Raw genomic sequence first — 24,830 nt, 5'->3', positions numbered from 1 at the left:
CATTTAATTAGTTTTGGCCCCCGTGATTAGACTGATTCCCCAGAGTGGGGGCCAAATTAAATACTTGTGATCCGGATGGAGCTTCAACCCCTTTCACGTGCCCTGCACGTTTGGTTATTGCCCAGTAATGGATGTTCGTCGTTTTTCACAAATATCAAGTGTTTATTATTGGTTTATCGTAAGGTATACATCAACTCACATTTATTGGTTAGTTTCAAACTGGCTTATAGTGTTTTTGGCGCAACTGTACTTAATATCACTTCGTATATATACAACATTTATAGATATGGTTTTTTGCCCTTTTTTTGTACGTCACCGACTTCAACTTGAGATAGCTGGAAGTATTTACAGAGTAATTTCCTAAGCACTTCATAAACATTTTAATCGTTTAACATCTTCATCTAATCTTATTTTAAATGTTTCTGTTGTTTTTGCTCCGCGTTTTTATTTGTGTTTTGTTTGATAGGCATGCGACTTACTTCGTTTAAAGTAAAGTATTTTAAAGCTTTTCTCTGGGCTTTGCAAGGAGTGGCTTTTATCTGTTAACTTAATACTGGAGAGTATTTGATCCTTATTAACAGAAAATTGTTTCTTTATCTCTTGGAGAGCTCTTCAACATGCTATGGGTTTCTTATCTTTTGGATATGGAAACGGCTTTTAATATTTTTACACATTTAGAGTTACTGCTATTATTGTTCTTATTATTACTGACTTTTTGCTAACTTTGACCTTTTTGTTGACGTATTTACATGAAGGTTTCTATTTATGACTATGAAAATGTTTTTTTTAAAGGGAGTTGTAACAAAATTATTTAAATCAATCGCTCTAACCTTTAAAACTTATTATGAAATTATGGTAAAAATAGTATTTAAGAGATTATCATTTGGGTTCTTTACATATTTCAACAAAATATATTGATGAAATTATGTTTGGAGGTTTAGAACAAAAGTAAACAGTTATGTAGATGTAAGGTATTCAAATCAATCCTAAACTAGTTTTATTTTACTGCAACCCATCATTTCATAAAAGTATTTATGTTGCGATATGAACTATTTTAATTCGGCGTTGTTAAAGCATTAGCTAATGTTGTTTTATTTCAATATTATATTCTTCTATTTTATTTACATTTAAAGCTGGAAGCTGGCAATTAAAGGGTTCTTTTTCATATTTATCTATTTATCTTTGGAACCATTTTTTATCTGGAGTTGGAAGAAACATTTCGAGATGGGCGTGGCGGTTCTGATCTACAGGAATATGGCGATCTGGGCATATATCTCCACGGCCACCAGGAGGCCCATTATGGACAGATTTACAGCGCAGTAGACGCGTCGCAGTGGACGTCGGCGGTGACGCTGACCGCAACACTGACCAGCGAGGCGGACGCCCTTCGGCCACCCAGGTTCCAGATGCTGGCCCTCGTCAGGATCGCCGTCGTCGTCGGCCTCGCTTCCGCTTCCGGCTCTGTTGTCCCCACTGCAGTCGCAGTTGCTATCGCAGTCGCAGTCGCAGTTGCAGTCGCTGTTATTATGGCACTTTCCCCGGTCACTTGTGCCACTGGATCTATCGCCTCCCGCTGCTCCAGTGGCTGCATTTCCATTTCCGGTTCCCGATTTGCATGGCGGCCAATGTCAAACCGACGCCATCGACGAACTGCTGTCATAGGCCACCAAAAGCGAGTCGTTCTCATCGCTGCCGCTCCCCGCACTCTTCTCCGACTCGTTGATGACCTCCAGTTGCGTTTGGGGTCGCGCGATTTTGTACTTGTTGTGCCGCTTGTTGATCAGCACGCTGCGGATGTTGTTGTTGGTGCGGCGACTTCCACTCCTCTGACCCTTGACCTTTACCACAGCGGATCGAGGCTTGGAGCGCGATCTGCCTGCCTTGGCTGCCCCCAACATACTGCAGTCCGCGTCCTCCTGCTGCAGTCCCAGCTGCTGCTGCTCCGCCAGCTCGTCATCGTCGTAGTAGTCGTAGTAGTCGTCGTAGTCGTAGCCCACCTCATCCTCCGTGTCCAGGCCATCGCCATAGGCCTCGTCATCGTCGTCGTCGTTGTCGTCGTCGTACTCAAAGTCGAAATCGAAGATGGCGCAGCATCCGCCGGAAGTCGCCTCCATGCTGTGGCGACGCCTTGACCGCTTGCTGTACGTGTATGTGTGCGGCTTGTTCGTACTGACACTCTTGTACATCGGTGTGAAAATTGCGGTCTTGGCCTAAGGAAGTGAAAGGATATCAGATGGTTAGGGCCGGGATTTAGTAAGCTTGATTAATGTGATTAATACCAATATAATTAGTAATATAAGTTAATTACCAGAAAAAGTATCATTAATTGTCAGTAATGGCAATCGAATTCTTTGAGACGGAGAATAGGCCTATGGCACTTAAGCCCTGAAATAATTAAGTGCAGGACACACACGCAGAAATAACTTGTACATTTGAGTGAGTGCAAAAAAAAAGGCAAAAAATGGCATACATTTCTTGTTAAACTCAATAAATATTAAAATCTCAACCATATGAAACACCTTGATTTAAGGCACTTTTCTGGTTTAAGGCAGGGAATAAAACGAAAGCGTTAAGAGCTGTAGCTGCTGTAATTAGCGCCATAGTTGATACACACTGAATTTTTGAAATCAAATCTTTAAAAAACCTTAATATTTTGTACATCAAATGGAATGAGACTTTGTTCATCAGGGGCTATATTTTCACCAAAATACTAAATACAATTATTTGTCTTTCAGATTTCAATCAGAGTTATAAAAGACATTTTAATTCCTCGTCCAGCATAGACTAAATAAATCATAAATCTTAATAGCACCCCGTGGACCCCTAGGCGTTGATTATTGACCTACCTCAGGTCCCCGCCAAGTAATTCCAGAGCGCACCAAGTTGTAGAAGCGCAGCACTCCCCACATGGCCAGCACCTGTTCAGATAGGAAAGCAAAAAATGAGTATCATAAATATCCATTAGATAAAATCCCACCCAGCAGATACATTCGTGCCCACTCGACCTTTTTTCGGAAAATCCATGAGATAACATTTTTGTGCTGCGTAAATGGACTAATGGACTTAGCTAGTAATTAAATTATTTATTACACGTATTGATTAAGCCTTGGGCGGGATGTGCGCACAACCAATTAGCCTCTATTGTTGTCGACAGATGCGCGCGCCATTCGAGAAAATATATGAGTGCCAATTTTGATGTCACCCCCGCTTTGTTTCTATATTCAACTAGAGTCAACTTAAAATATTGCCTAAATTTAGTGTAAGGAGCAGTTTGGTTGGTAGTACTATTTTAACGAACTGTTTTTCACTCGCTTTATTCGATGTTCAAGTTTGTACCATTTAAATATCAGCTGTGTGCCCTGGGCAGTTCTTACGATGTCATAGCAGACGCCTGCAGGGATAAAACAAAGTTCTTTAGCTTTGTGGACTCTAGGCCATGGCGAAGTTTCAGGCGCAACGTGGCGAATTTCCTCGAGTGCGACATAAGCACCTACCACATATACTATTGGTTCGTCCTAATATTTAGTTTTTATGGACTGGTGGGTTATGGAAAATCGCAATTACAATTTGAGTTTACCTATTGAACTTTCCCCTTAGATGCAGAGTCTCTTTAGATTCTCAAGGCTGCTCTTCACCAAGGAGGTGATTAGGAATGCCTTGTGGCACAACAATCGATTCCACGTGTTTCCTCCAAAAATGGTCAGAAGATTCGGCGTCTTAACCGCCTTTATACTAACCAACATCTGGGCGACTTTGTTTTATGCTGTTCTGTTTGTAAGTGCATATATTAAGGTTTTTCAAACCCGCAAGATGATAAGAGGGGCCAGAAACCCCTTTATAACTGTCTAAAAGTATGCAGCACTTAATGTACTTTTAGACACTTAAGTGGTTATCGTTAATAAGTTCTAACTAATTTTTACATTTTCTAGGTTTCACCACGTCACATGATGCCATGGCTGTGGGTCCAATCGGTGATATTCGCTTGGCGTCTGGTGGCGTCGTTTATGAAATCCCTTTTGGGCAGCATGAAAGGTAACCGAATTCGGACCACAATCTATCTGACCGTCTATGTGCTGTCCCTATGGCTTGTTTATCAGTGCAGCAGGGCGTTTACTATAGCCCTTAAACAGGATTCTCTGGAGAAGCTGATGCTCTGCTCGCGATTGATAGACCCTCTACTGAAATATTTAATATTTTAATCCAATGGGATAACCTGAGTAGTGTTCCCGTTTAATTATACTATGCAGTCCCTCCGATAGCTTAGGTATTTAGTAATATTTATTTAACTTACGTTTATAAGGGCTCGAGCAATAAAGAACGCCACCTCGGCCTTGCACATGGCATCAAATTGCTGAAAGTAAAGGGTTTATTTAAATTAATTATGAATTGTTGCGAATTTTTTCACGATAGTTGGCCCGCAAAAGCCAAACAACAACTGAAAATATAGTTGCGAAAACCGTGAGCAGCCTTCTGCTTTGGAAAGCAATTTGCAAGGGCGAGGGCAAAGTTTCTAGCGTGAAAAGGAAAGTTTGACTTAGAACAGCAGCGAATTAAATTAATTCAAGCGGTTTAGCTGGCGCCATAAATTAAATCTCAAATTTCAGAGGAAGCCTTAAGTGGTAAACCACTTCGAGGTACTTTTAATTGTTTGAAAATAACCGAGTTATAGGGAAAGCTGAAAATAATTAGTGAATTATGTGTCTAGCGCATACGCCATAATCGCAAGCAAAAAACATAAAAGGCGTGGCAAATGATTTGGAAATTCCGCAAAAAAACTTCAAACAACAAATTAGTAAAAACCCCAACCATAACGCAAAACTTTGTTTTGCCAAAACAGAGAAAAATGAGTTTTTACCTTCTGGATTGCAATAAATTATGCATGAGGTGACAATTTTCCGGGAGAAAAAGCTTTCCGTGTCCCCCGGCTAGGCGAAAAACAAACGAAGCGAGGGCCGTAGGAAAGCAGAACACGTTCGTAATAGAAAAGCCGAGCAGCAAAACAAATGCCGTGCGACGCAGACAAATGTAAAATACTAAAGGAAAATGGTGCAGAAAAATGCCCAACTCATTGCATATGTGCAGATGGCATAGATCCTCGTGGCTGTATAGACCTAGATACGTTTGTATCTGTGTGGGGGCCGCTGTTCTTTGAGTTTTCCCACCCCTCCCCCTGTTTTCCCGTCCGGCCCCTTCCACCGCCCTTTGTGGCGCTTTGACTTTGTCGCTTGTTTTAAGTGCTGGTGTGTAGTGGGCTCTTGTTCGTCTGTTTGACTCTGAATTTTTATGTGGGGGGTTTGTCCCCTGTTTTTCTATTTTTCAGACGGGTTGTGTGCGCTTCATTTGTTTGAGAAAGGCACTTCGGCAGGACTGCGTTAAAAACGAGTTAGTCAATGGGGAAAGTGAGAAGAGTTGAGGTGAAATAAAAAATATTTATTTTAAAATTAATTTTAAAGGTTGTGATTTAAAAAGGTTAAGTAAAAATAGTCAAAACGTTTTGATAGTATACTGGTAAAAACCTATTACACTAAAAATATATTAAAAAGAGAACAATCTGACAAATTTTAGTGAAGTCTAGTAAACTTAAGAAATAAATAAGTTAAATAAAAAATATTAATTCTAAATTAAATCAAAGCTGAGCTCGAAACATTATACCCATATAATTATGCTTGAACATACATGTTTTTATTAAAAATACATTTTTTATTATTCTCAGACTATGAGGCAATCCCAGAGTGATCCAACTTTTAATCAACAATTGTTGTTTCTATTGCCCCAAATCGAACGTCTGTGGCTTGCTGTCTGTCCATCTCCGCCCGTGTCCTCTTCCGTTTCCGGTTTCCCCTCGCCCCTTTTCAATTCAGGGCCTGTTGCACAAGGGAGTGTGTTTACACTAGCTTGCCAGCTTCAACGCTCTCCCCGGCAATGCATTCAACTGTCGCCAACTTCCGACCATAAGCCACAGCCAGTAGGTCTTCGCCTTTGTTTTATTCCAGCATTTTAGCATAAAGGAAGCCACCAACTTTTTACATATGTAACGGATTCGGTTTGATTTGTTGTCGCCGAAGGCTTTTTGTAATTTATTTGTTTGCCTTGCCGTTGATGCCCATTGATTTATGCCAGGCGCCGAGCGGCGGCGCAATTGATGGTCTGCTTATGCAACGAGGACCAGGACCCCCGGTGGGGCCGAGTCCTTTGTGCGAGATGTTTTTCATTAGACAAATGGTTCCCCCAGCGGGTCGGAAGGAAATCACCCTCAATGTGCATTGGAAGCATCTCGTCCCGCCACGGGGATCCGACGGAACACTCACCTTATTTACATGATCGCGCAGAACGTTGGAGTATACCATGGCGACAGCTTCCAGGGCCATAAATGTTATATAGCCAATTATCCAGGGTACGATTAGTCCGGGGTTTTCCTAGGGAAACGGGAAAAACAAGAACCACCTTCAGTACACCGCCATTAGAAAATAAAGTGGGGGCCACAAAAACCAGTACCTGCATAGAACTGAAGCTATTGATTTCATGGCTGTACTATAAAATATGGCTCGGATGTGGGTGTTAAGAGCGCGAGTGCGGTGTAATTTATCTCGCCACGGTGCTAAACCCCTGATTGGATTTTTTGGGGCTTTTTCGTGTGCTTCAAATTTTTGCCGAGCACGTGGGGAATTCTGATGTGCAGCTGACAGTTTTTGGCCACAACGTTTTGCATCGCAGTTTTGTGGGCCATAGAAAATGTATTTTGTCAGCGGATTACATTTTAATGTGCACGGCGATGCTTGCCCAATTTATGAAAATATGTGTAATCCCATGATGAACATTTAGTTTGCACATTTTATTTTACGCATCCAGGGGAAATGAGTATATCGAATTACTACAAATTCAGCAAATGCAATGGACAAGGTTATTCAGTGATCTGGTTTGGCTTATGGGGCTCACTCAGATGGATATAATTGTTCAGCTGCACTCAGAACTATAAGATTGTAACGTCAACTCAAAGTATATTTAGACAGTGATTTAAGTTTGGCCTTCTTTGCTTCGTCTTAGTATGGGATAATAATTTAAAAGTAATAATGGTAAAATTTATTTGGCCTAGTTTACCTAAGTTTATCAAAATCATCCTCAGTTACTTTACATTTCAACTCATAGAACTATCGAATTCCTTTCAAATAATGGCATCCATTCGCATTTCATTACACAATTTAAATGCCTATTATTTGGAGAGCTCGAGTGCAGGCTTTAATGTGTGTGACTGAGCCCACGCCACAAGAGCTTGCAAGGAGAACAATGAAATGTTTACCTATTATATAAGCCATCAACCTCAATTTCGGCCGCAACTTTTGCTGCTTCCCCTCGCATTTGTTGTCCAAATACTCGTTTAGCCTAATTAAGAGCCAATGCTCCCTGCATTATTGAATGGCCATCAGCTGCGGGCTCTCAGCTTGTGTGACTAAGAATGGACGCCTATTAGCGAAGTGCAATTAATTTGACCATTAAACGGACTTGGAAACATTTCGTTTACATTCGCCGGGGGATAGATGCGATGGCATTCACTTTGCGCCAGAATCGCGCTCTTTTTTGGCTGTCCGAATGAAAATTAAAAAATTCCGCAGATGTAGCTGGCAATGGCTCAGCAGCAAAACGCGAGCCGAATTCGGGCTGTGCAAGCTCCGTCATGGTCCTGGCAGCTCGGTTCCACTGAGTCCGCCCTGCACCAATTGTGTGACAAATTGTCCACATTTTCATGCCGCTGTCAATAGCAGGGCGGGGTTTTCCATATGTTGGCAGATGCACAGGGGTTTAAATATTTGGTTCTGTTTGAAAAAAAAATACTATGTTTATGTAACACATACTCTTTAAAAATAAAAAAAAAAATTTACATTAAATTTTTTAAGATCTTACTAGAATTTACGCTTAAGTTGGAAGTCAATTACCAAATTGGGAAAGGGGCCCACTTGTTTGTTAGGTGCTGTTTCCCAATAGACGAAAACCAACTCCTTATCAAGTTATCACCCTACTTCCGTTCCAATTATTTGTAGTGTACTTTTGGGCGCCCCACGTGCAACATTTCGCACTCCGAAAAATCATATTAGAATTCTGAGGAGGCAGCCACGCGGCATGAGCGCTTTGCGTAATTTACATTTGAATGTGCTTTGTTTGCTCTGTTTGGTAAACATTTCCCGGCGCACAGGCCAGGCACAATGCGCATAATTTGCGGATATTTGACTTTGGGTCGTTCGATTCGTGGGCGTGGAGGGCCAACAATGCGCTTAACACTGTAAAATACTCAAAGCTTTTAATCAAACAGGAGAACTCACCCGACATATTCCAAATATCAACACAATGCTCAGCAATACCATGGACATTTGTGTGCCGATTATGGCGAAGTATGCTATTTGAACACCTGCAATGCAAAAATAGGCCAACATTAAAACGCAGTTCAATAGTTAAAGTTGGAAAATAAATGATTTTGTAAATTTATTTATTAGCAACCTATAAATAAATTCACAAATTCGCTATTATTTAATGAAATCGAGAGAAATTAATCAAGTAGCCATTAACAATTTAACGCTTTGCGAGCACAAGAATAAAATATCACCATTTAAAGTTTGATCCATTAATCAAAAATTAAGTGTTCAACTCTGTCGCACTCATATTTCATATGCGGGTAATATAAATTGCACTCAAATTGCAATATACCACCAAATCGTATTCCTCGGTGGGTGACGTGCCTGCGTTCTCATCTACATTTAATTTATTTATTAAAGTGGCATTATTTATTGTGTGGCTGCTTGCCGTTTCAGTTTTCGGGTTTATAGCCGCTTTGGGGTTTAGCTCGAACAGGCTCTGTGCGCTTAATTACCAGGCAGACCTGCCTGAACTCTGAACTCACCGTAGTAGACATCCTGCAGATCGGCCGACTTGTGCATGTTGACGTTAATGCGCCACGAGTATATCAGTACGATTAGGAGCGATATATTCTGAAAGACAAACAAGGAATGAGTCACCGGAGAAGTATCTCGGCGAACAGGGCACGCATATGCAGTGAGCACCCGCATATAAAATGGTTCATGGGTCATCAAAGGCTCCCCGTGTTCCTCCTCCCCCACTTTTCCGACTTTTCCCGCTTTCCCCCTTCTTACCCCAACTTATTTTCGCTGTTTTTGCCCAACACGTTTTTACTTTTAAACGGGTCTGAACCCAATTTGATTTTAGGGTCTGAGGTGTTGGCTCGGGTTTTCTGCTAATTAATCCGTGAAAATGTTTCCGTGTCGGTTGTCTCTCGACTGCAAGGGAACAAGGTAATAAGTTCCTGAAATTTGATTCCCATTTAATACGGCATTCTACAACACCAACCTTTTAAATTTAAGGGCAGATATTAAAGGTTGTTGCAAATGAATAATAAATCTCTACACGTTAACTGTGTTCAATCAGTAAAGATATAAGAAAGTTAATAAAATTTCTTAAAGAATATTTTACAAGCTTTATTAAACATGTGATAGTAACTAATATCTGCATAAGAACCAGTTTGCTAGAAAATATAATAAGCCTTTACGATTTTTTTCAAAGGACACTACCAAAAATGTGAACTTCAATTGAGAAATATAAAAAGTTTATAGAATTTAAATTAAATTTAACTTTATTTTCACAGTTCCTTCTACATAACGATTGTATAAAAGTACTTAAATATTGGAAACTTAATTTCCAGAACCGATAATCCCTGGGGCAAGGTAGGAGCTTCAGTAAATAAGCAACTGCTATGAAACACAAATGCGAAATGGCGTGCTTTTAGGATACATCCATTATGTGTCGTGACTGCACCCCCGCAGTAACTTTCCCCCCAGGAAGCCCTCTCCGAGCCCTTAACCCCGACTTATGCTAAACACGTAACGCTTACTTGGCCAGGAAGTGGGGCTTGGGGGAAATCTCTCTTGTTACGTCCGAGGTTGTGCTCGTAACTGCCATAAAATGCAGCACTAATTGCAGAAGCCAGACACTTAAGTTGCCTCCTTAAACAAAAACTAATTTACTCGCCACGAGTTGGTAACTGGCATTGCAGGGTATAATATGTCTATTGTTTGCCGCCAAGTTGCATTGCATTATACTCGTATTTCTTGTAATTGTCTCCAGCTCTGCATTGTCCTTACAAGAAGTGTACAAAATAATGTGGAGGGCCCCGAGCACGATTTGCCCATTAACATAAATTAAAAGCCATAACGAGCATCATGTAATTGTAATTTATACATGCCACAAGTCGAGAGCTGAGAGGAAGGAGTGCTGGTTGCCCCCGTTTTGTCTATCCATTTGGCAAAGTTCTCGGGGGCAAGGATATTTTTAATATTCCAACCAGAGGGCAGGCTAAGACGGAAGGCGAGAAAACTATCAGTAAGTCTTATTTAAATTATAGTACCTACGATTCAAACGAAGCTAAGAATTAGATATGTTATGTCAATGGATGTATTTATAAAGAGTATATTCAAAATGTATTTTGATCAAAATTAATTTAATTTGGTTAAGTTATAAAAAGTATAGTATCTTTGTAAGGTTTATTTGCTTAATTGAAACCTAATTTATGTTCGTAATGCCGTGCTCTAGAGCTCCATATCAGTTATCCTAGAAACACAAACCCACAAAGCACCCCTCGCTGGCTATGGGACTTTCGCGGCTTGTCCCCAGCCCTTCAGCGCAATAATGACGTTGAGGTATGCCACGGCACATTCAGAATGGCTGCTGAAAAACTCTCGTCGCCGTCACTTGTCTATTAATTATGCCGCAATTAACAGGCGAATATAGTACCAGCTGCAACTACTGATTTCGTGCTCCTGTATTCGTTCGCGGACTCTTCCTTTCAACCTGGCTTTTGCGGCTAACGAGAACCAAATTACACACTTGTCCACATTGCGTACACGCCCCCTGTGGCAGCCCGGCCCACAAACACTTACTATTGTGTAAATTGCACTTGTTATGGCCAAATTTTTGGCATGCAACATGCGACAGCAACGTGTGCCTCCGGTCAGCGGTCCGTACGGATACAAAATGACGGACTTCATTTTCAGTAGCCTATTTGAAATATTTCTGGCTTTTCCGGGCTGCTTTTCCGCTCAGCGACGGCAGGACAACTTTCTGGGTTTCGTTTTCATTACGCGGACATCGCGGGGATCATGTCGCCGATGAGGCTGGTTCCCTCGGGTTGGTTATTATCCTCGTTCCGGGGCTTCCATTAAAAAATAGTGCGCCTGAAAATATACGAGATAAATGGAAGGCCTTAAAAGTCATTCGCATAAATTGAGTGTTTGAGTGCTGTTTTGGTATGCGGCGGAGCCATTTGCTCTCTTTTCCGCAAACCAATCAATAGTTAAACATTTTCCATACGCCATTCAATATTGAGCATTTATTTTATTTTTGCATTTTATTGCGACAATTTGTTCGACTTGAATGTGTGTGGCAGTGTAAATATCTCATGATTGCACACAACGGACTTTGTGCTCGGTTCTGGCCAAAAAATGCTGCATGCAAAAAGCGTTGTTTTTCGCAAGATATGGCCAAAATGGAACTGAAAAACGCATGAATTGAAAAGCAATTTGTTGAATACTGAAGCGTAAAAGCATAAATTTGTCAGCTAAAAATTACAGGCGCAAACACAAATGGCAGATAATATGGTCAATTAGTGACATCAGTTTGATAAAAATTCACTGTAGAGCACCACAAACCGAATATCTTTAAGCCGTTTGTTGGCGGGCTTGCCCCAGCCTTCCGTCTGGTTCCAGGCCAGATAATATGACCACTTTGAGCAATCTCTCCATCATCTGACTATCGATTTTCATGCATTTTCCCCCCAATCCCAGTAAAACAGCACTTAAGTTTCGGCAGCTCTATCTGGAAAAGTTTTTCAGCATTTCGAGCAAATGTTTTCGTGTTCGCCAGACTCGCGAGCTATTCGCCCTCACTTGTCCAATCAACTGACAGCCCGAACAGGGGAAACTCGAGTGATTCGGTGGGCGTTGGGTAATTAATGGTGGGAAAAGGAATACGCGCCTCGGAAGTGTCGGTTTTTGACAAATATCACTTGATGGGCTGTCCGAAACTTACTTAATCACCGCCAACAAATCTCTAGGATGTTTTCAATTAGCAACTGCTTAACTAATTACAGGGCAGCAGACGCAAGGGCAGAAAACATGATTGATAGTGCGGCGTAAAGTCTGCAAATCCAACCCATTTTAGTTGACCTCAAAAAATACGAGAGCATTTGCTTTGGCCCGCACTTCACCGCGTGTAAACACACTCATATTCACACATTCCGAGGGGCGGCTGGGGCAAGGACTCGCAAGGACACAGCGCCATAGAACATGTAATGCTCTGCTGAGCATATTGAATGGATAACACACACCGCCCTGCCAGAAGAGCACCAACTAGGACTCATCCCTTGGAAACGGAACTGGCATTGTAAAATGTTTACAGTGTCGTAAAATATCAGTAACAAATGTGAAACCAGTGGCACACAGGCATGGGCACCCATGAAAGTCAAAGGCTAAGAAAATAGGCCAGCAGAAAAATTGTTGGCCAAATAACAATACCAGAACAATGCAGGAAAACGCGCCCATTGTACATTGTGACTTTGGTATGTTAAAAACAGATTAAATTCGAACTGCCTATGGGCGTAATAAAAACATATTTCTTAAAAGGTCCTAATAATTGTTATAAAATAAACAATAAAATTTTAAAATAATAGTACGACGTTTCAAAAATGTCGTTACCAGTATTATTGGTTCAGTACTAAAGTTCTTATTTTAGGTTTGATTGATTACTTTATATTTCTTTGAAATTAATTTTGTAATATTAAAAACAAAGTACTTTTTTATGAAAAACACTTCCAATACTTGTTTCATACAGGCAATCACTTGTCTTAAATTAAATTGAATTTAAACAGATTGATCATCCTAATATATTTTTCATGGGTGCATTAAAATGCACTCCCTTAAGATTATCCCGCCACCCAGTTATGATCCTTTTAGAGCCTTTTTGCTATGGATCCGGGTGCAGGGCGTGCAGTATAAAAGCTTTTCATTTGCATTCGAAAGGCACTGGCTCGGAGTCAAGTGGGCCCGCATATTGCCAACATCAAGTACTTTTCATATCGGCGCCCCGGGCGAGTCCTGCGGCTCCCTTCCCACAAGAGCGGCACAATGAAAATCAATAAAAAATATCGCATTACTTTGGGCTTTGTTTCGGCGTGGTTTTTGTTTTCTGTTTGCCCAATTGTTTGTGTCGATATCGGCGTATGATTGATTTCGGGACACGCAACGGCCTTCTGGGCACGAAAAATGTTGCATAACTACACGTAACCACCGGGGAAAATAAAATTTCGAATTGCAGTGGGTGACAGCAGCTGTGACAGATTTGAAGGCTTTTGCGGCGGGGCGAGCGCTCTACAAAGCGCCAGTCAGCAAATTCGATTCAATAAGCGCCTCACATCATATTTACCTTTTTGCCCCATTGAAAGGGGAAATGCCCGATATTTTTGGGGATCGGAAGGAAGGGGCTGGGCATAAGCCTCTGGGGGCCCTATGTGCATGGAAATGACTCTGCCGGTTGTTGGCTCTCTAAGCGCATTACCATCTCCATCTGTGGGGGCGGTGGGACGGGTTCCATGGGGGGCTTGGACCCGGGTTTGGGGCTGGCAAAGATGTATTGCATTCGTGCGTATGCTGTTCATAAAACGGCAATAAATTAGGAATAATTGAGGGATTGTGTGACGTTAAATTGGTTTGCTTTTTCGATTTTATTGTGTGCTGCCTTCAGTGTTCGATGTGTTTTCGATTCACTGGTCAACGTAATACGACTGAGTGATATTTGACAGGAAGTCTCCAAGCGCATTTATCGATTAGGTGCCACGTTTGAAACATAAACATATCTCTGATTAATATGTTTTTTGTGCATATTGCAGATTGCATCGTACATAATGTTTTGTATTTGCTTGCTTTTCATATACATTTGTATTTGTCTATGTATTTTTGTGGAAATAAGTAAACATACTTTGTAAGCCTAAATAAATAAAAATGCAATTTGTTAAATACAAAATATAAACATGGCGATAACATATACATAAAGTAAAGTATTGCATGTCACAGAAAGCCTGGGGGAATTGTTTCAGACCGTTTCATCCTAGAACCTCCTCAAATTTTATTTACCGCCTCCCACATGGACAAACTCCGTTCGAAATGAACCCAGAAGGGAGGACTGCGTTCCATGTGCGATCTTGGCCCAAATCTGTGGTCATATATTTCAGTCATATTCGGGAGCAGAGGCCGACGTGGGATGTCACAGTTAATTGCACTTTGGCCCGGGTTATGTTCAGATAATCGTCACATAAAGACGTTTCATTGTTGTTTGGGGTTCGGGAACAGCGGCAATACGTGTGCAACATAGCCGGAGGGGCAACTTCTAATAGGACCCTTCCACCCACCGCCCGGGGATAATATTTGCTTAACAAACATTAAAGTTGTTTCCGCCCTTTGTTTCACTTCTGTTTATTCGGCTAATTTATGCTACGCCTTATTGCTTACTTTGCCGTCACGCCATAATGTAACGACTTGGCCGCAGCTTAGCTTTCTTGACCCGAACTTTGTTGGCTTGGCTTCTTGGGCTTGAACTGCGGGATTGCCTGATTGCTGATTTCCAAGGGCCTCTTTGTGTTCCCGGGCGTTTGGCCAGCGACGAGCACTCATTATGATTCATTGTTGCTGCAGGAGTCGAAAGGTAAAACGACTCAAAAGATTTATTAGCACCAGGGTCCATAATGAAGTTCTTTAGTTAAGTTAATGTTTCAGCATTTAGACATGCTGGCCATGTCAAAGGTTTTCTGGCGGGCTAAGGAATGAGGGGGAGGGCTACAGAAACAGATTGGAAATCCTTTGGGTTAGTAATCCCATTGCAAAGGATTTGTATGGAGGAATGGAATTGAAGTCATTTTAAGCCCTCTTGTGTAAGAACCTTGGGAGCAATATTTATTCAACTAACGACCAATTACTGCGATACACTCAGAAAAAGAGTAAAAATAAGAGTTTTAGAAATTTGTCACAAATAAACAAACGATGTGGGGTGCCACTTTGAAAACTTCCTTAAAGCTCAATTTAAGTGTCAAAAAGTATGAAGTAAAAACAGACACTCATCTTAGTTGGAGCTTGTTGTTTTAGCATACTTTAGGAACCACTAAAAAGCCATTTTAAAGCCCTTGTCCGTTTATAGGAAATTATATTTAAGCATTCTCGCCTAACAAATTTATGTTGTAATTTGAGACACGTATATTTCTGTCTGTGTACAAGATCATTCCTTCGTCGGCCTGAAATGAAAGTTCTCATTCAAAGAGATGGCTTCACTTTCCCCTTCTATCCGGCTTTCAATTTTCCATCCATTTTCGTGCCCTGTAATTGAAGTTTTCTGTTTGTTTTCCTTGCGCCAGAGCTCCCCACAAGGAACTGTCATAAGAAACCTTTTCCGCTGCCCTCCGCAAAAGTTGATTATTACTTATAGACTCTCAGACACTGGACTGTAATCACTGGACGCACTGAAAAACTGGCTTAGACCCTCTTTTCCCCCTCATTCTCCTCCGTCCTAGATAAAAATTACTATTAAAATGCCAGCGGCGGATGGCAACAAGAAAGAATGGCAATGATGGGAGAAGCAAATGTGAGAAAAATCTCATTTAGAGCTCAGCCTTAAAATGGGAAACAAAAATCTCAAATACACAACACCAAACCCAAATAGTCAACATCTAGTCCGACGGCCCAAAGCCCATACCCCAAAGCCAAATCCGAAATAGCCGCAGATAGTTGGACAAACATTGGCCAAATGCCAGGGAAAGTTGCTGATGGCCTTGATTATTTCCTTCTGATGTTATTAGCTTCATTTTGATACGAACATACGACAAAGTTTTCTTAAAATTTGAGTACAAATTAAATGAGATCGGGGAGATTTCGAGATTTTATGGTAATGCAACGAAGCTCTTTACGAATATAAGTCCTGATTTAATTAGGCGTTTTATATAGATGTTGGGAATACATAAAGAAAATGAAACACACTGTAATACAACATGTAAAACAATATTTATACATAAGTTATAGGTTTTTATATGTTTAAATGTTATTTTTAGTTGCCTGAAAGTATGCAACATTTTTTTGAATTTATTTTAAACTAAAAGTTGAAATTTATTGTTTTGTGAGTCCAATTTCTTGTTTACTGTATACTTTAAGACGTCTAAAATGATATTCTATTAGAAAAATTCAATTTAATTTAAATAAAAGCGAAACTTCTTTGTGTGTCATACGCACATAATTGAAAAAAAAATTATCATGAAAGCTTAAGACCCATTAAAAGTAAAGTCTTAGCTTTAACCTATTATACACATGAATCAAAAATACTTTTCACCAGCTTTAATGCTGATTTATGTCAACCGCAGACACACGGCCGAAATCCCGAAAAAGGGCCAAAAGTTTATCCAGCGAAAACCTCGGATCATCAACAGTCATGGAAGTTGCCCTGCGGTTGGCAGCCAGTTTGCCTGCCGCCATCTTAGATAAACAGGCATAAATCCCAGAATGCGTGCTCCATAAAGGTCCTTTGATTAAATGAAACCATTTATTAGGCGAGGTAAAGACAATGTCATGACACCTCTCTAGGACCAGTCGTGCAAGAGGTTAATGTTGCCATACGAGGGGCGGTAAAAACAATTTCTTTAAAAGTCCCCCGAACGCCCGAGTCCTGAGTTATGATGGCGAAAGCTCCCAGACAGAGGCCACAGACCCCACAGGAGCCAGCCCTCCCCCTGGAAAAAGGGCCTGCAAGGGCAAGTAAACACAAACAAATTTTTAAATTTGTAAACACGGCGAACGAGTGAAAGTTAACAAAATGAAGCCAACAACGCGCAACGAAACCACTTGGCAATGTCGACAGGCGCCATTGCTGACGCGGCTCTCCATTGCCGGTTGCCGCTGCCATTTGCCATTTTGCGATTCGCCGTCGCACGCACACTCGATTAGGAGGTGTGGCGGGGGTTCGGGCCGAGCGGTGTAGGTGGTAACAGGAAATCCGGCAATTTTTGAATTTTTCGCAAACAGCCAAACAAACAGCAGGGAACTTGTATCCTATCCCTAAAAGAAATCTCAGACGCAGGATGAAGGAACGTTTTGTTGCTAAAAAATAAGTAAATATAATGTATGCTGTGTTAAGTGAAAAGTTGAGCCAAAAGGCCTACCTAAATTGATAAAACCATTTTAATTTCCGCTCTTGATCCCAATTTATTTACCACCTAATTAAAGTGACTTGCAATTAAAGCTACATTTGGGTAACCGAAGGTTGTTTTACAAAGCTATCGTTTAAACGGCTTTCCCTTTATACTTATTATACTACTAATTCACCTTAGGTACATTTCAAATACACATAATTATTTAATTTAAATAGCAATTCCACGTTTTATACAACCAGTTTGTGAAGTGGCAAGCGAAAACATTGTACATTGCTTGTATGTATTAACCTTTGGAATCATTTTTTGTAAGTCCCACATTTTCGTTAAATTCACATTTTTTAAATTAACGGCCTACAGCTGTCATAAACTTATTCTTATTTAACAGAATTTAATTAAAACCAAGTTGATTGCTCGGAGGATCAATTTCCCCAATCACACAAATTGTGTGTGGGTAAACGTGTCTTGTGTTGACTTTCTTAGAGCTCCTGCGATTAGGCCCGCCTTCTGGGCCCGGCCTCTCACCCGCCCACGTGGGCGTTTAATGGCACACTCGGCGTATGCGTAATATGCCTTGCTCATATGCCACGGCGTTCCTGCAGCATTTGCATAATTTGCCGGCGAGCCGAGCACATTGCTATCATTTGGACCAGCCAGCCTGTCTGAGTTGGTAAATTGCGCATACGGCACATAAGCCGCAGTTGCGTCGGATTTTTTGTGTTCCGTGTGTTTGGAGGGCTCGAGAAAAGGTAAGAGGGTATTGCTGACAAATTGAGCCGAACGGGAGTGGGCACACTCCGGAGTGAAATTGGCAGGAGCAACAGGTAGGGATAATAATTTGATGGCCAGGGAATGGGCTGCTCTTTCTTTAATTCGGCCCTTGTTCCTTGAGGATAACTTAGCAGTAAACATATTACATTTTATTCAAATGAATCCCTTTAAAAGTACCCTCTTAAGCCCCGGAGAAACCCAGAAACCCTTCAGCAAAAACCCTTTGCAATCTAATTAAATTTCTTCTGCTTGTTTTGGGCAAGCAAAAAAATCACCTGCCCCCCTTCGAATCAAATTTAGCCTCAACCCAGCCACAAATTTATGTACTTGAGCCAAGCAGGATAAGGAAAAGAAAAACTAAAAACTTTAAGACAACATGAAAAGTTTACCAGAGAGTCCTGGGCCCGAGCCTAAGCAGAGCCCAAATAATTTGCCACAAAACTAGAGAATGACAAGGCCACCGCCTCATGAAACTGTCAACTGAGGCCCCATCCCCTGCAGCCCATCCCCTGCAGCCCATCCCCTGCTTCATTCAACTTTTGGGGCCAAATGCAAAGTTGAGCTCAGTCAGTTCAGTTGGGTTCTGTGGAACTTTTCGGTAACCGCAAAATGACTTGGAGCACTTTTTCCCAGGCCCGCACACAACTGACATATTAAAGTCCACTTAGACTAATTGCAAAAGCATGAAACCAAAAAATGGGAGGACCCCATCTCCGCCGGCGAAGCTGCATAAATTCGGATTATGCCCTAATTTATGCGTCCTGAACAACTGAGAGCTGAAGGCAATTAAAGTTGCCTGTCGCCAGCTGCTCCCTCCGCGGCGCAAAATTTGACTGATTAAGTGCGACGCAGCCGAGTCAAGTGGGTGAGTATTTGATTTCCCAGCTTTACGATCCAACTTACTTTTAGATATATGTATTCCCGACACTGCAGCTGCAGGCAATCGTCGTCTACCCGAAACTTTGCTCAGTTTTCTTCCAAAAGTTCTGTTGGTTTTATGTAGGCCACGTGTTGTTCACTTGGCTGTTTGAGCGTCGTTGCTTTTATTGTTACTTTTCTTGATGTTTTGATACCCCCAATACCCTGCTGTTTTTTGGCACAGAACTAAAAACGACTTTGAGCTTATTTTGTGCAACTTTGGTTCTGAAATCGGTTTCGTGAGGAAACTGCGAGAGAATGGTTTCTAATTAGAGGATAAGCAATTATCTTTTGAAACGAAAAACAATGCTTCGCAGAGTGAAAGACTTATCTCAATGTTTTTCAACATTTTTGATTTATGAATGCTTGAGTTTGTCCTATTTTTTGGAATATGGAACTAAGCAAATGTTAATGAAATCAAAATGAAAATAGTGAAATTTCTTTTAAGGTGTTTAAAAGTATGCAGTGAATTATTTTTTAGACACCTACATATAACATTTTAACGACAATTTGTGTAGCCCCTCAAAAAACCACTACTGTATTTTACAAAATATAATATATTCAACGTATGGGGTCTAAAAGGTTTTCCTAATTTTAACACTTAAATATATTTCATTAGACGCAAAAGGGCATTAGACCCTTCGGACAAGAAAGTAAGCCTTATTTTTATTTGCTTTCGGCCAGACTGCTGTTTCGGCTGCTAAAGACGTTTCGGTGTATTTGACGTCTTCTTTTGATGTTGCCGTGAAACAATTGTGGCGTATTTTTACTTGTTTGTTTCGGGACCGCCGTCTGCTTTGATGACCTTATGGAGAAATGGGTTTGTTTTATAAGCGGGCACGCAGAAAATCGGACGGGGTAAGAGTCTGCCTAGATTTGGAATGGAAATGCTTTCCATCGGCTCCTGAAATTTCGGCAACAAAATTGAATTATTTCCGCATACGTAATGAGCTTTACTTTTAGGAGTTTCAGCGAAAACCCATATAATCGATCCATCACAAACTTGCGAAGATAGTTGCTCAGTACCGAGGATTAAGTTGCTTGGCCTGGGTTAGTTGTGTTTCAATTTCAGTTTGATAAGGGTTTGGAATAAAAACCTTTTCTTGATAAAAACAAATGTATATCTTAAGTTTTACTACATAGTTCTGAGTTACATAGAAGACATATTATATAAGTATGGGTAAATAAAAGATAAAATGTTGATTTGGTATAAATGCGATTATCGGGTTGCCACATAAACTGCCCCTCCAACTTTTGACCTCTCCATCAATCCGCAGTGATTCTTAATTAATCCCAAAACTCTGAAACTGGCACATCCTTCCACATTTAAGACCCTCTGAATGCTGTCCAGTTGAAGAGCCACTCAATCGTTGACTGAGCCTCGTCTCGCCTTCCGATTGAGTGCGGAGTACCAAAAAAGGAGAATTTGCATATTTTATTAAATTCCCGCACAAATATCCAATCAATAATGTAGTATGCCATCCGCCGTATACGGCTTTCGCCGCGCTCCCGCCGCCCTGCCCTTTGAGCACGGACCAGAGCCAAAGCCGTGGCAAATTAAGTATGCATACGTATTCAAATGGCTCACAAGCCGAAATGTACACAGAGATATTGAAAGTCGAAGGGGATGCGGATGGTATGGGATAGGCTGGGTGGGGTGGAGGGGTTGCTTCGGCTGGATGCCCAAGAGGGAGATTTTTGGTTTTTTCCAGATCCGCACCTCCGGACTCCCGTATTCCCACGCCCTCGCCCCAGCTTCTTTGTGGGTAAAGGCAATCATTAAGGACGCCGATTCCTCCTCTCATCACCGTTCGCTCTGTAGTACACTTGTAAAAATAACACACCTCATTCTATATTCTTAATACTTAATTAACAAGTATTATGTGCGTACTAGCCCCTTAATAACATGGTAATCTTTTTATTGCGGTGTTTCGTTTATCGTTTTATCAGTTATGAGATTTATTCGGGCCAGTTGAGATCCCTATCATGGTTACTTATCTAACGTCAGACTGATACCAAAAAGATTGATAAGAAACATACTATGTTATTGTATCCCGAAGAGTGGCTGGTATTCTCTAACTTCCCATAAGGTAGCTATTAGAAATATGAATATGGGGATCATTTTGTTTTATTAACTTAAAAACTGTTGGATTGCCAATTCAAAATAACTGCCTTCTCCAATGTTAATTTCAAAGTGAAACTTAAATCGGCAACAATATTTCTTTTAGTGTACCCTTTGGCCTTTTCTCTTTATTTGGCCTCTGTTTCTCCGGTTTGTCGCCACGCAAGAAATTTGGCACACTATCGATGGGGCGGTGGTATGATACGCAGTTTTTCCGGCCTGGAGTCGGGTGGAAGATGCAAATGAATACAAACAAAATACCGCAAGCAGAAAAGATTATGCCTGGCATAAAAATAAATTAATGGCCGTGGCGTGTGTGTGACTGTGAGTGAGTGTGTGGGGCAAGGACAAAGTAATGGCTCGCCTTAGGGGGCGTTGTAATAAGCCAGGACCGACACACTTCCCCTTTGGGCAGCATTTCTTTTCTCCTTATAATTTACTATGCGTAATTTCCTCGACTGCTTTCATACGTAAATATTTAATTTCCTTAATTTTGGAGGACTCGTTTCGGGGTTTCCCCGCCTCATTCCTTTGCCTTGTTGGCTAGCTTTTTATTTCATTATTTATTGCTGTTTTTGCCAGCCAAAGTCCGCTCCGAGCTGGCCATACGCGGCGTATGCTCAACGTTCTTCGCACCGCGTGAGTTCGGGAAAGTAAAGTGTGCGAAGTGCTGTCAAAAGTTAAGACCCGACACTTTCGCTCGTTATTTTGTTGCCGCCTTCTTTATAGTTTTTTTAAGTCCTCAAGTGTTGCGAATGTGAAGTGAGAGCTTGAGTACTGAGATGTGGAAAGTCGCATTATTCTTATGAAAACTGTTTTTCATGCAATATATGTTCTTAGTTTATAACATTACATTTTAATTGGGTACGTTGCATGTATTGCAATTAAATGCATTTACTGTTTGAGCACAATGATTCATTTCCGATTTCCTGCCAAGGATATTCGACCCCTTTCATTGTCTAAGGACTCCGTAAGCCCTCCGAAAGAGATTTGCACTTTAGTGCAAAGAAGTGCAGAAGTCGAAACTTTCGAAAGCCATTTTTATTGGAGCCCCAAAGAGGGAAAGTAAAGTTGAAAGTGCGCAGAGCATTTTTCTTGATTTCCATTTTTGTGCAGTTTTGCCGCACTTATTTTTTCCCAGCCGAAGTGAACTCAACTTAAACGCATTGGCATCCGTTTCTGGTCGAAAGCGGTTTATTGCTAAGAAAAAACTTAAATAAAGTGGAATTACTTGTTTCAGGGCAGCTGAAAGGCGGGGCAAGGACTTCCAAGAGTTGGCTGTCGAGTCTATTCCAAAGAGTATTTTGCATATTCATTCTGCGCTACTTTGTCGCCACTTGAAAATTGCGATTGACGGCCCACTCTCGGGCTGAAGGAAAACTTTTCGGTCCAAGGGCCCCATCCCTGAAGTCTTCCGTAATAGTTTCCAGGCTTTAGATTTGCTTCAATTAATTTCTTAGTAAGAGTTCATTGCGGAACTGGTAATATCTGGCATTACATTTCGCCCTGAATAATTCAATAAATATTTTCATTTCCAATTATGGCAAGCGGCGCAGCTTTTCTGGGGATTTTCCCGGCCATTAAAGTTTTCCCCAGCCGAATTAATTGCCGCTAGAACTTGCAGGGAACGAAAATATTATTTTATGTATTTTTTCGGAAGCCGTCGTTGATATTAAGAAAAGTTTGCCCAAGAGGCGTGGCGCTCCATGGCATTCTCTTGGTTCGCTGGGTGTTGGCGTGGGCTGTTCCACTAATGAGCCTATTGTTTGGCAGATAAAACGTGGCTATCTCGGTCCCAGAGGAACAGGAAGTAGCTGTTGTTGGTGCCGAAGTTGTTGGCATTAGCAGAAGGGTTGAGCCTGGGGCTGGAAAACTTTGGGTGGCCAATTGCGCGGGATGGTTAAGAAGTTGGTGCGTTTGAATTGGGTGTATGAAGTTAGGAAACACAAACTGTGGTGTTATTTGTTCTAATAAGCTTCAGGTCTTGTAATATGCATTTTGAATTTTTATTCACTCATTTACCTCTTAAAGACTCTACTCTCTACGTGTACTACTTTTTATAATCTTGTTCTTTTCATATTGATGATGTCTTATCAACCTCTAAATTAATTTATTTTATCTAATGATCCAAAACGGGTTTTTGGTTTCCTTAAAGTTCGTTTTCTATACACTTATTATTTATGCAATAAACTTAAGATGTTTATTCAATAAACCAACCATTTTTTACAATATTCCTAACAATTTCCCCAGGCATATTTATCTTTTCATATTTCGGAAAACTCATTTCACTAAGAGAGTGCCCTCCGCACCACATTTCAAATAGTTCTCTATCCCATGAATTTTTAATTTGCGGTTTACTTTTGCATTTGGTGTGCCCGTCGTGAATGCAGTTAATTGTTTTCAGTTTAAATTACTATTAGTTTTTACTATCTCTGCCAACAGCTGGCCAAACAACTTGCCCACTCCCATGCCTGCCCCCCTTCTACTCATCCGGCCTTTCTCCGCCCTGTTACAGTCCTTGGGGCCCTGGCGATCTCCTTTAAAACGAAAGCGAAGCTGAAATTGTAATTAAATTTTTGCCAATTCGTTTAATTGACTTTTAAGCCGCAACTTCTGAATGCCCGAAATTGAAAGCCCCTCCCAGCCACAGCCGCTCTTAGCCGTTCTCCCTGGCGAACTGCTAAAATATTTTTTGCCTGAGGTTGGCGCGGTTGTGGTTCTTATTATATTTTTTGTGCATATTTTACGACCGCTCCTTGTGACTGTTTGCGCTGTAATTAAGTGCGTCTAATTTGTGTAAGCGCCGTGCCACTTGAGCACCGCTTTACTTTCCTCCGCCGAATTTATTTTTTAACCCGGCGCTGCTCCTGTGTGCTTAACCTAAGCCCAGACGTTCCACCCAGCCAGTGGCTGGAAAATTCGGAAGACCGATCTCGGAGTGGGTAAACGGCGGTCTGAACGGGGCTTTAAAGGTTGTCTGGGTACAAACTGCCGGTAAATTGCCACTTCCCCTGGGAATTTCAGGCTTTTTGTGAATCGCTGGCCGACGAAATACAGCATTTTTTGAGTGATTTCTGTATGTGATTCCGGTGCGCTTCGCAGAATTTTGAAGGAGAACCAAGGGTTGGATTCCATGAAGGCAGTATGGGATTTTTAATGGAAAGGATTTTGATGTAATAAAGAAAAAAATGAGAGTGATTTTGGCATCGATAACAGTTGCTGGCGCTGACTTTACAACCTATTTAAGCCGTACTTCATTGTATCTATTGGCTTACGGGAATTACTAAAGTGGATTGTTAATTTCTTGATAAAAAATCTCTTAGCAATTGGCTTCCTTTTTGATACCTCTACTCTGTATACCAACTGTTAAATTTTATCTCAATGTGCATTCAAACTTTTTCTGCCTCGTTAATTGAAGCCTTTCGTAATTAGACCTTTTCTTCTGCCTTTTCAGATGTTTCCTTTATGCGCAACAGTCGGCTTAAATTAGAGTGCTTAACTCCTCCTAGACTTACCTCCTTGGTCGAGCTCCAATTTAATAATTCACCAATTAAAAAGTTTGAGTTCCACACTTTGCACTAGGGAGCACTTTCTGTTTGCTCACAGTTTTTCCAGGCTTCCCCGCTCACAAATAATTGTTTATCCTATTTGTTTATTCGCACTTTCTACCGGCAATTGGCGGTGAGAATTTCGTCTATTTTCCGGGATGTTTTTGAGTTCGGATTGTTGTTTTCCGTTGGGTTTTAGCCACGGTTTCAGCCGTAGGACTCTGCTGCTTTCGGT

General features: G+C 41.1%; 2 protein-coding genes across 3 annotated transcripts; one reads left to right on the top strand and one right to left on the bottom strand.

Moving 5' to 3' along the window:
* Window positions 1-141: 141 nt before the first annotated feature.
* On the bottom strand, window positions 142-24,830 carry LOC108035948 (uncharacterized). 2 transcript variants are annotated; one of them, XM_017111750.3, is made up of 8 exons: window positions 24,563-24,830; window positions 10,941-11,234; window positions 8,891-8,978; window positions 8,316-8,401; window positions 6,309-6,416; window positions 4,292-4,351; window positions 2,847-2,918; window positions 142-2,210 (listed from the first exon to the last, which is right to left on the bottom strand). In XM_017111750.3, exons 2-8 carry the CDS (start codon window positions 11,046-11,048, stop codon window positions 1,629-1,631), a joined length of 1,104 nt encoding a protein of 367 aa, XP_016967239.1. In that variant the 5' UTR covers window positions 11,049-11,234; window positions 24,563-24,830; the 3' UTR covers window positions 142-1,628. The 2 variants fall into 2 exon arrangements, with proteins under 2 accessions (XP_016967239.1, XP_050742574.1); XM_050886617.1 differs by lacking the exons at window positions 8,316-8,401; window positions 8,891-8,978; window positions 10,941-11,234; window positions 24,563-24,830 and adding an exon at window positions 6,496-6,675.
* On the top strand, window positions 3,210-4,362 carry LOC108035949 (uncharacterized). The gene is made up of 3 exons (XM_017111752.3): window positions 3,210-3,539; window positions 3,598-3,774; window positions 3,930-4,362. Exons 1-3 carry the CDS (start codon window positions 3,321-3,323, stop codon window positions 4,197-4,199), a joined length of 666 nt encoding a protein of 221 aa, XP_016967241.1. The 5' UTR covers window positions 3,210-3,320; the 3' UTR covers window positions 4,200-4,362.

The sequence above is a fragment of the Drosophila biarmipes genome, chromosome 3L (assembly GCF_025231255.1).
Source record: "Drosophila biarmipes strain raj3 chromosome 3L, RU_DBia_V1.1, whole genome shotgun sequence".
NCBI lineage: Eukaryota > Metazoa > Arthropoda > Insecta > Diptera > Drosophilidae > Drosophila > Drosophila biarmipes.
The sequence above is the reverse complement of the archived record's forward strand: the minus strand, read 5'-3'. Positions and strand labels throughout refer to the sequence as shown.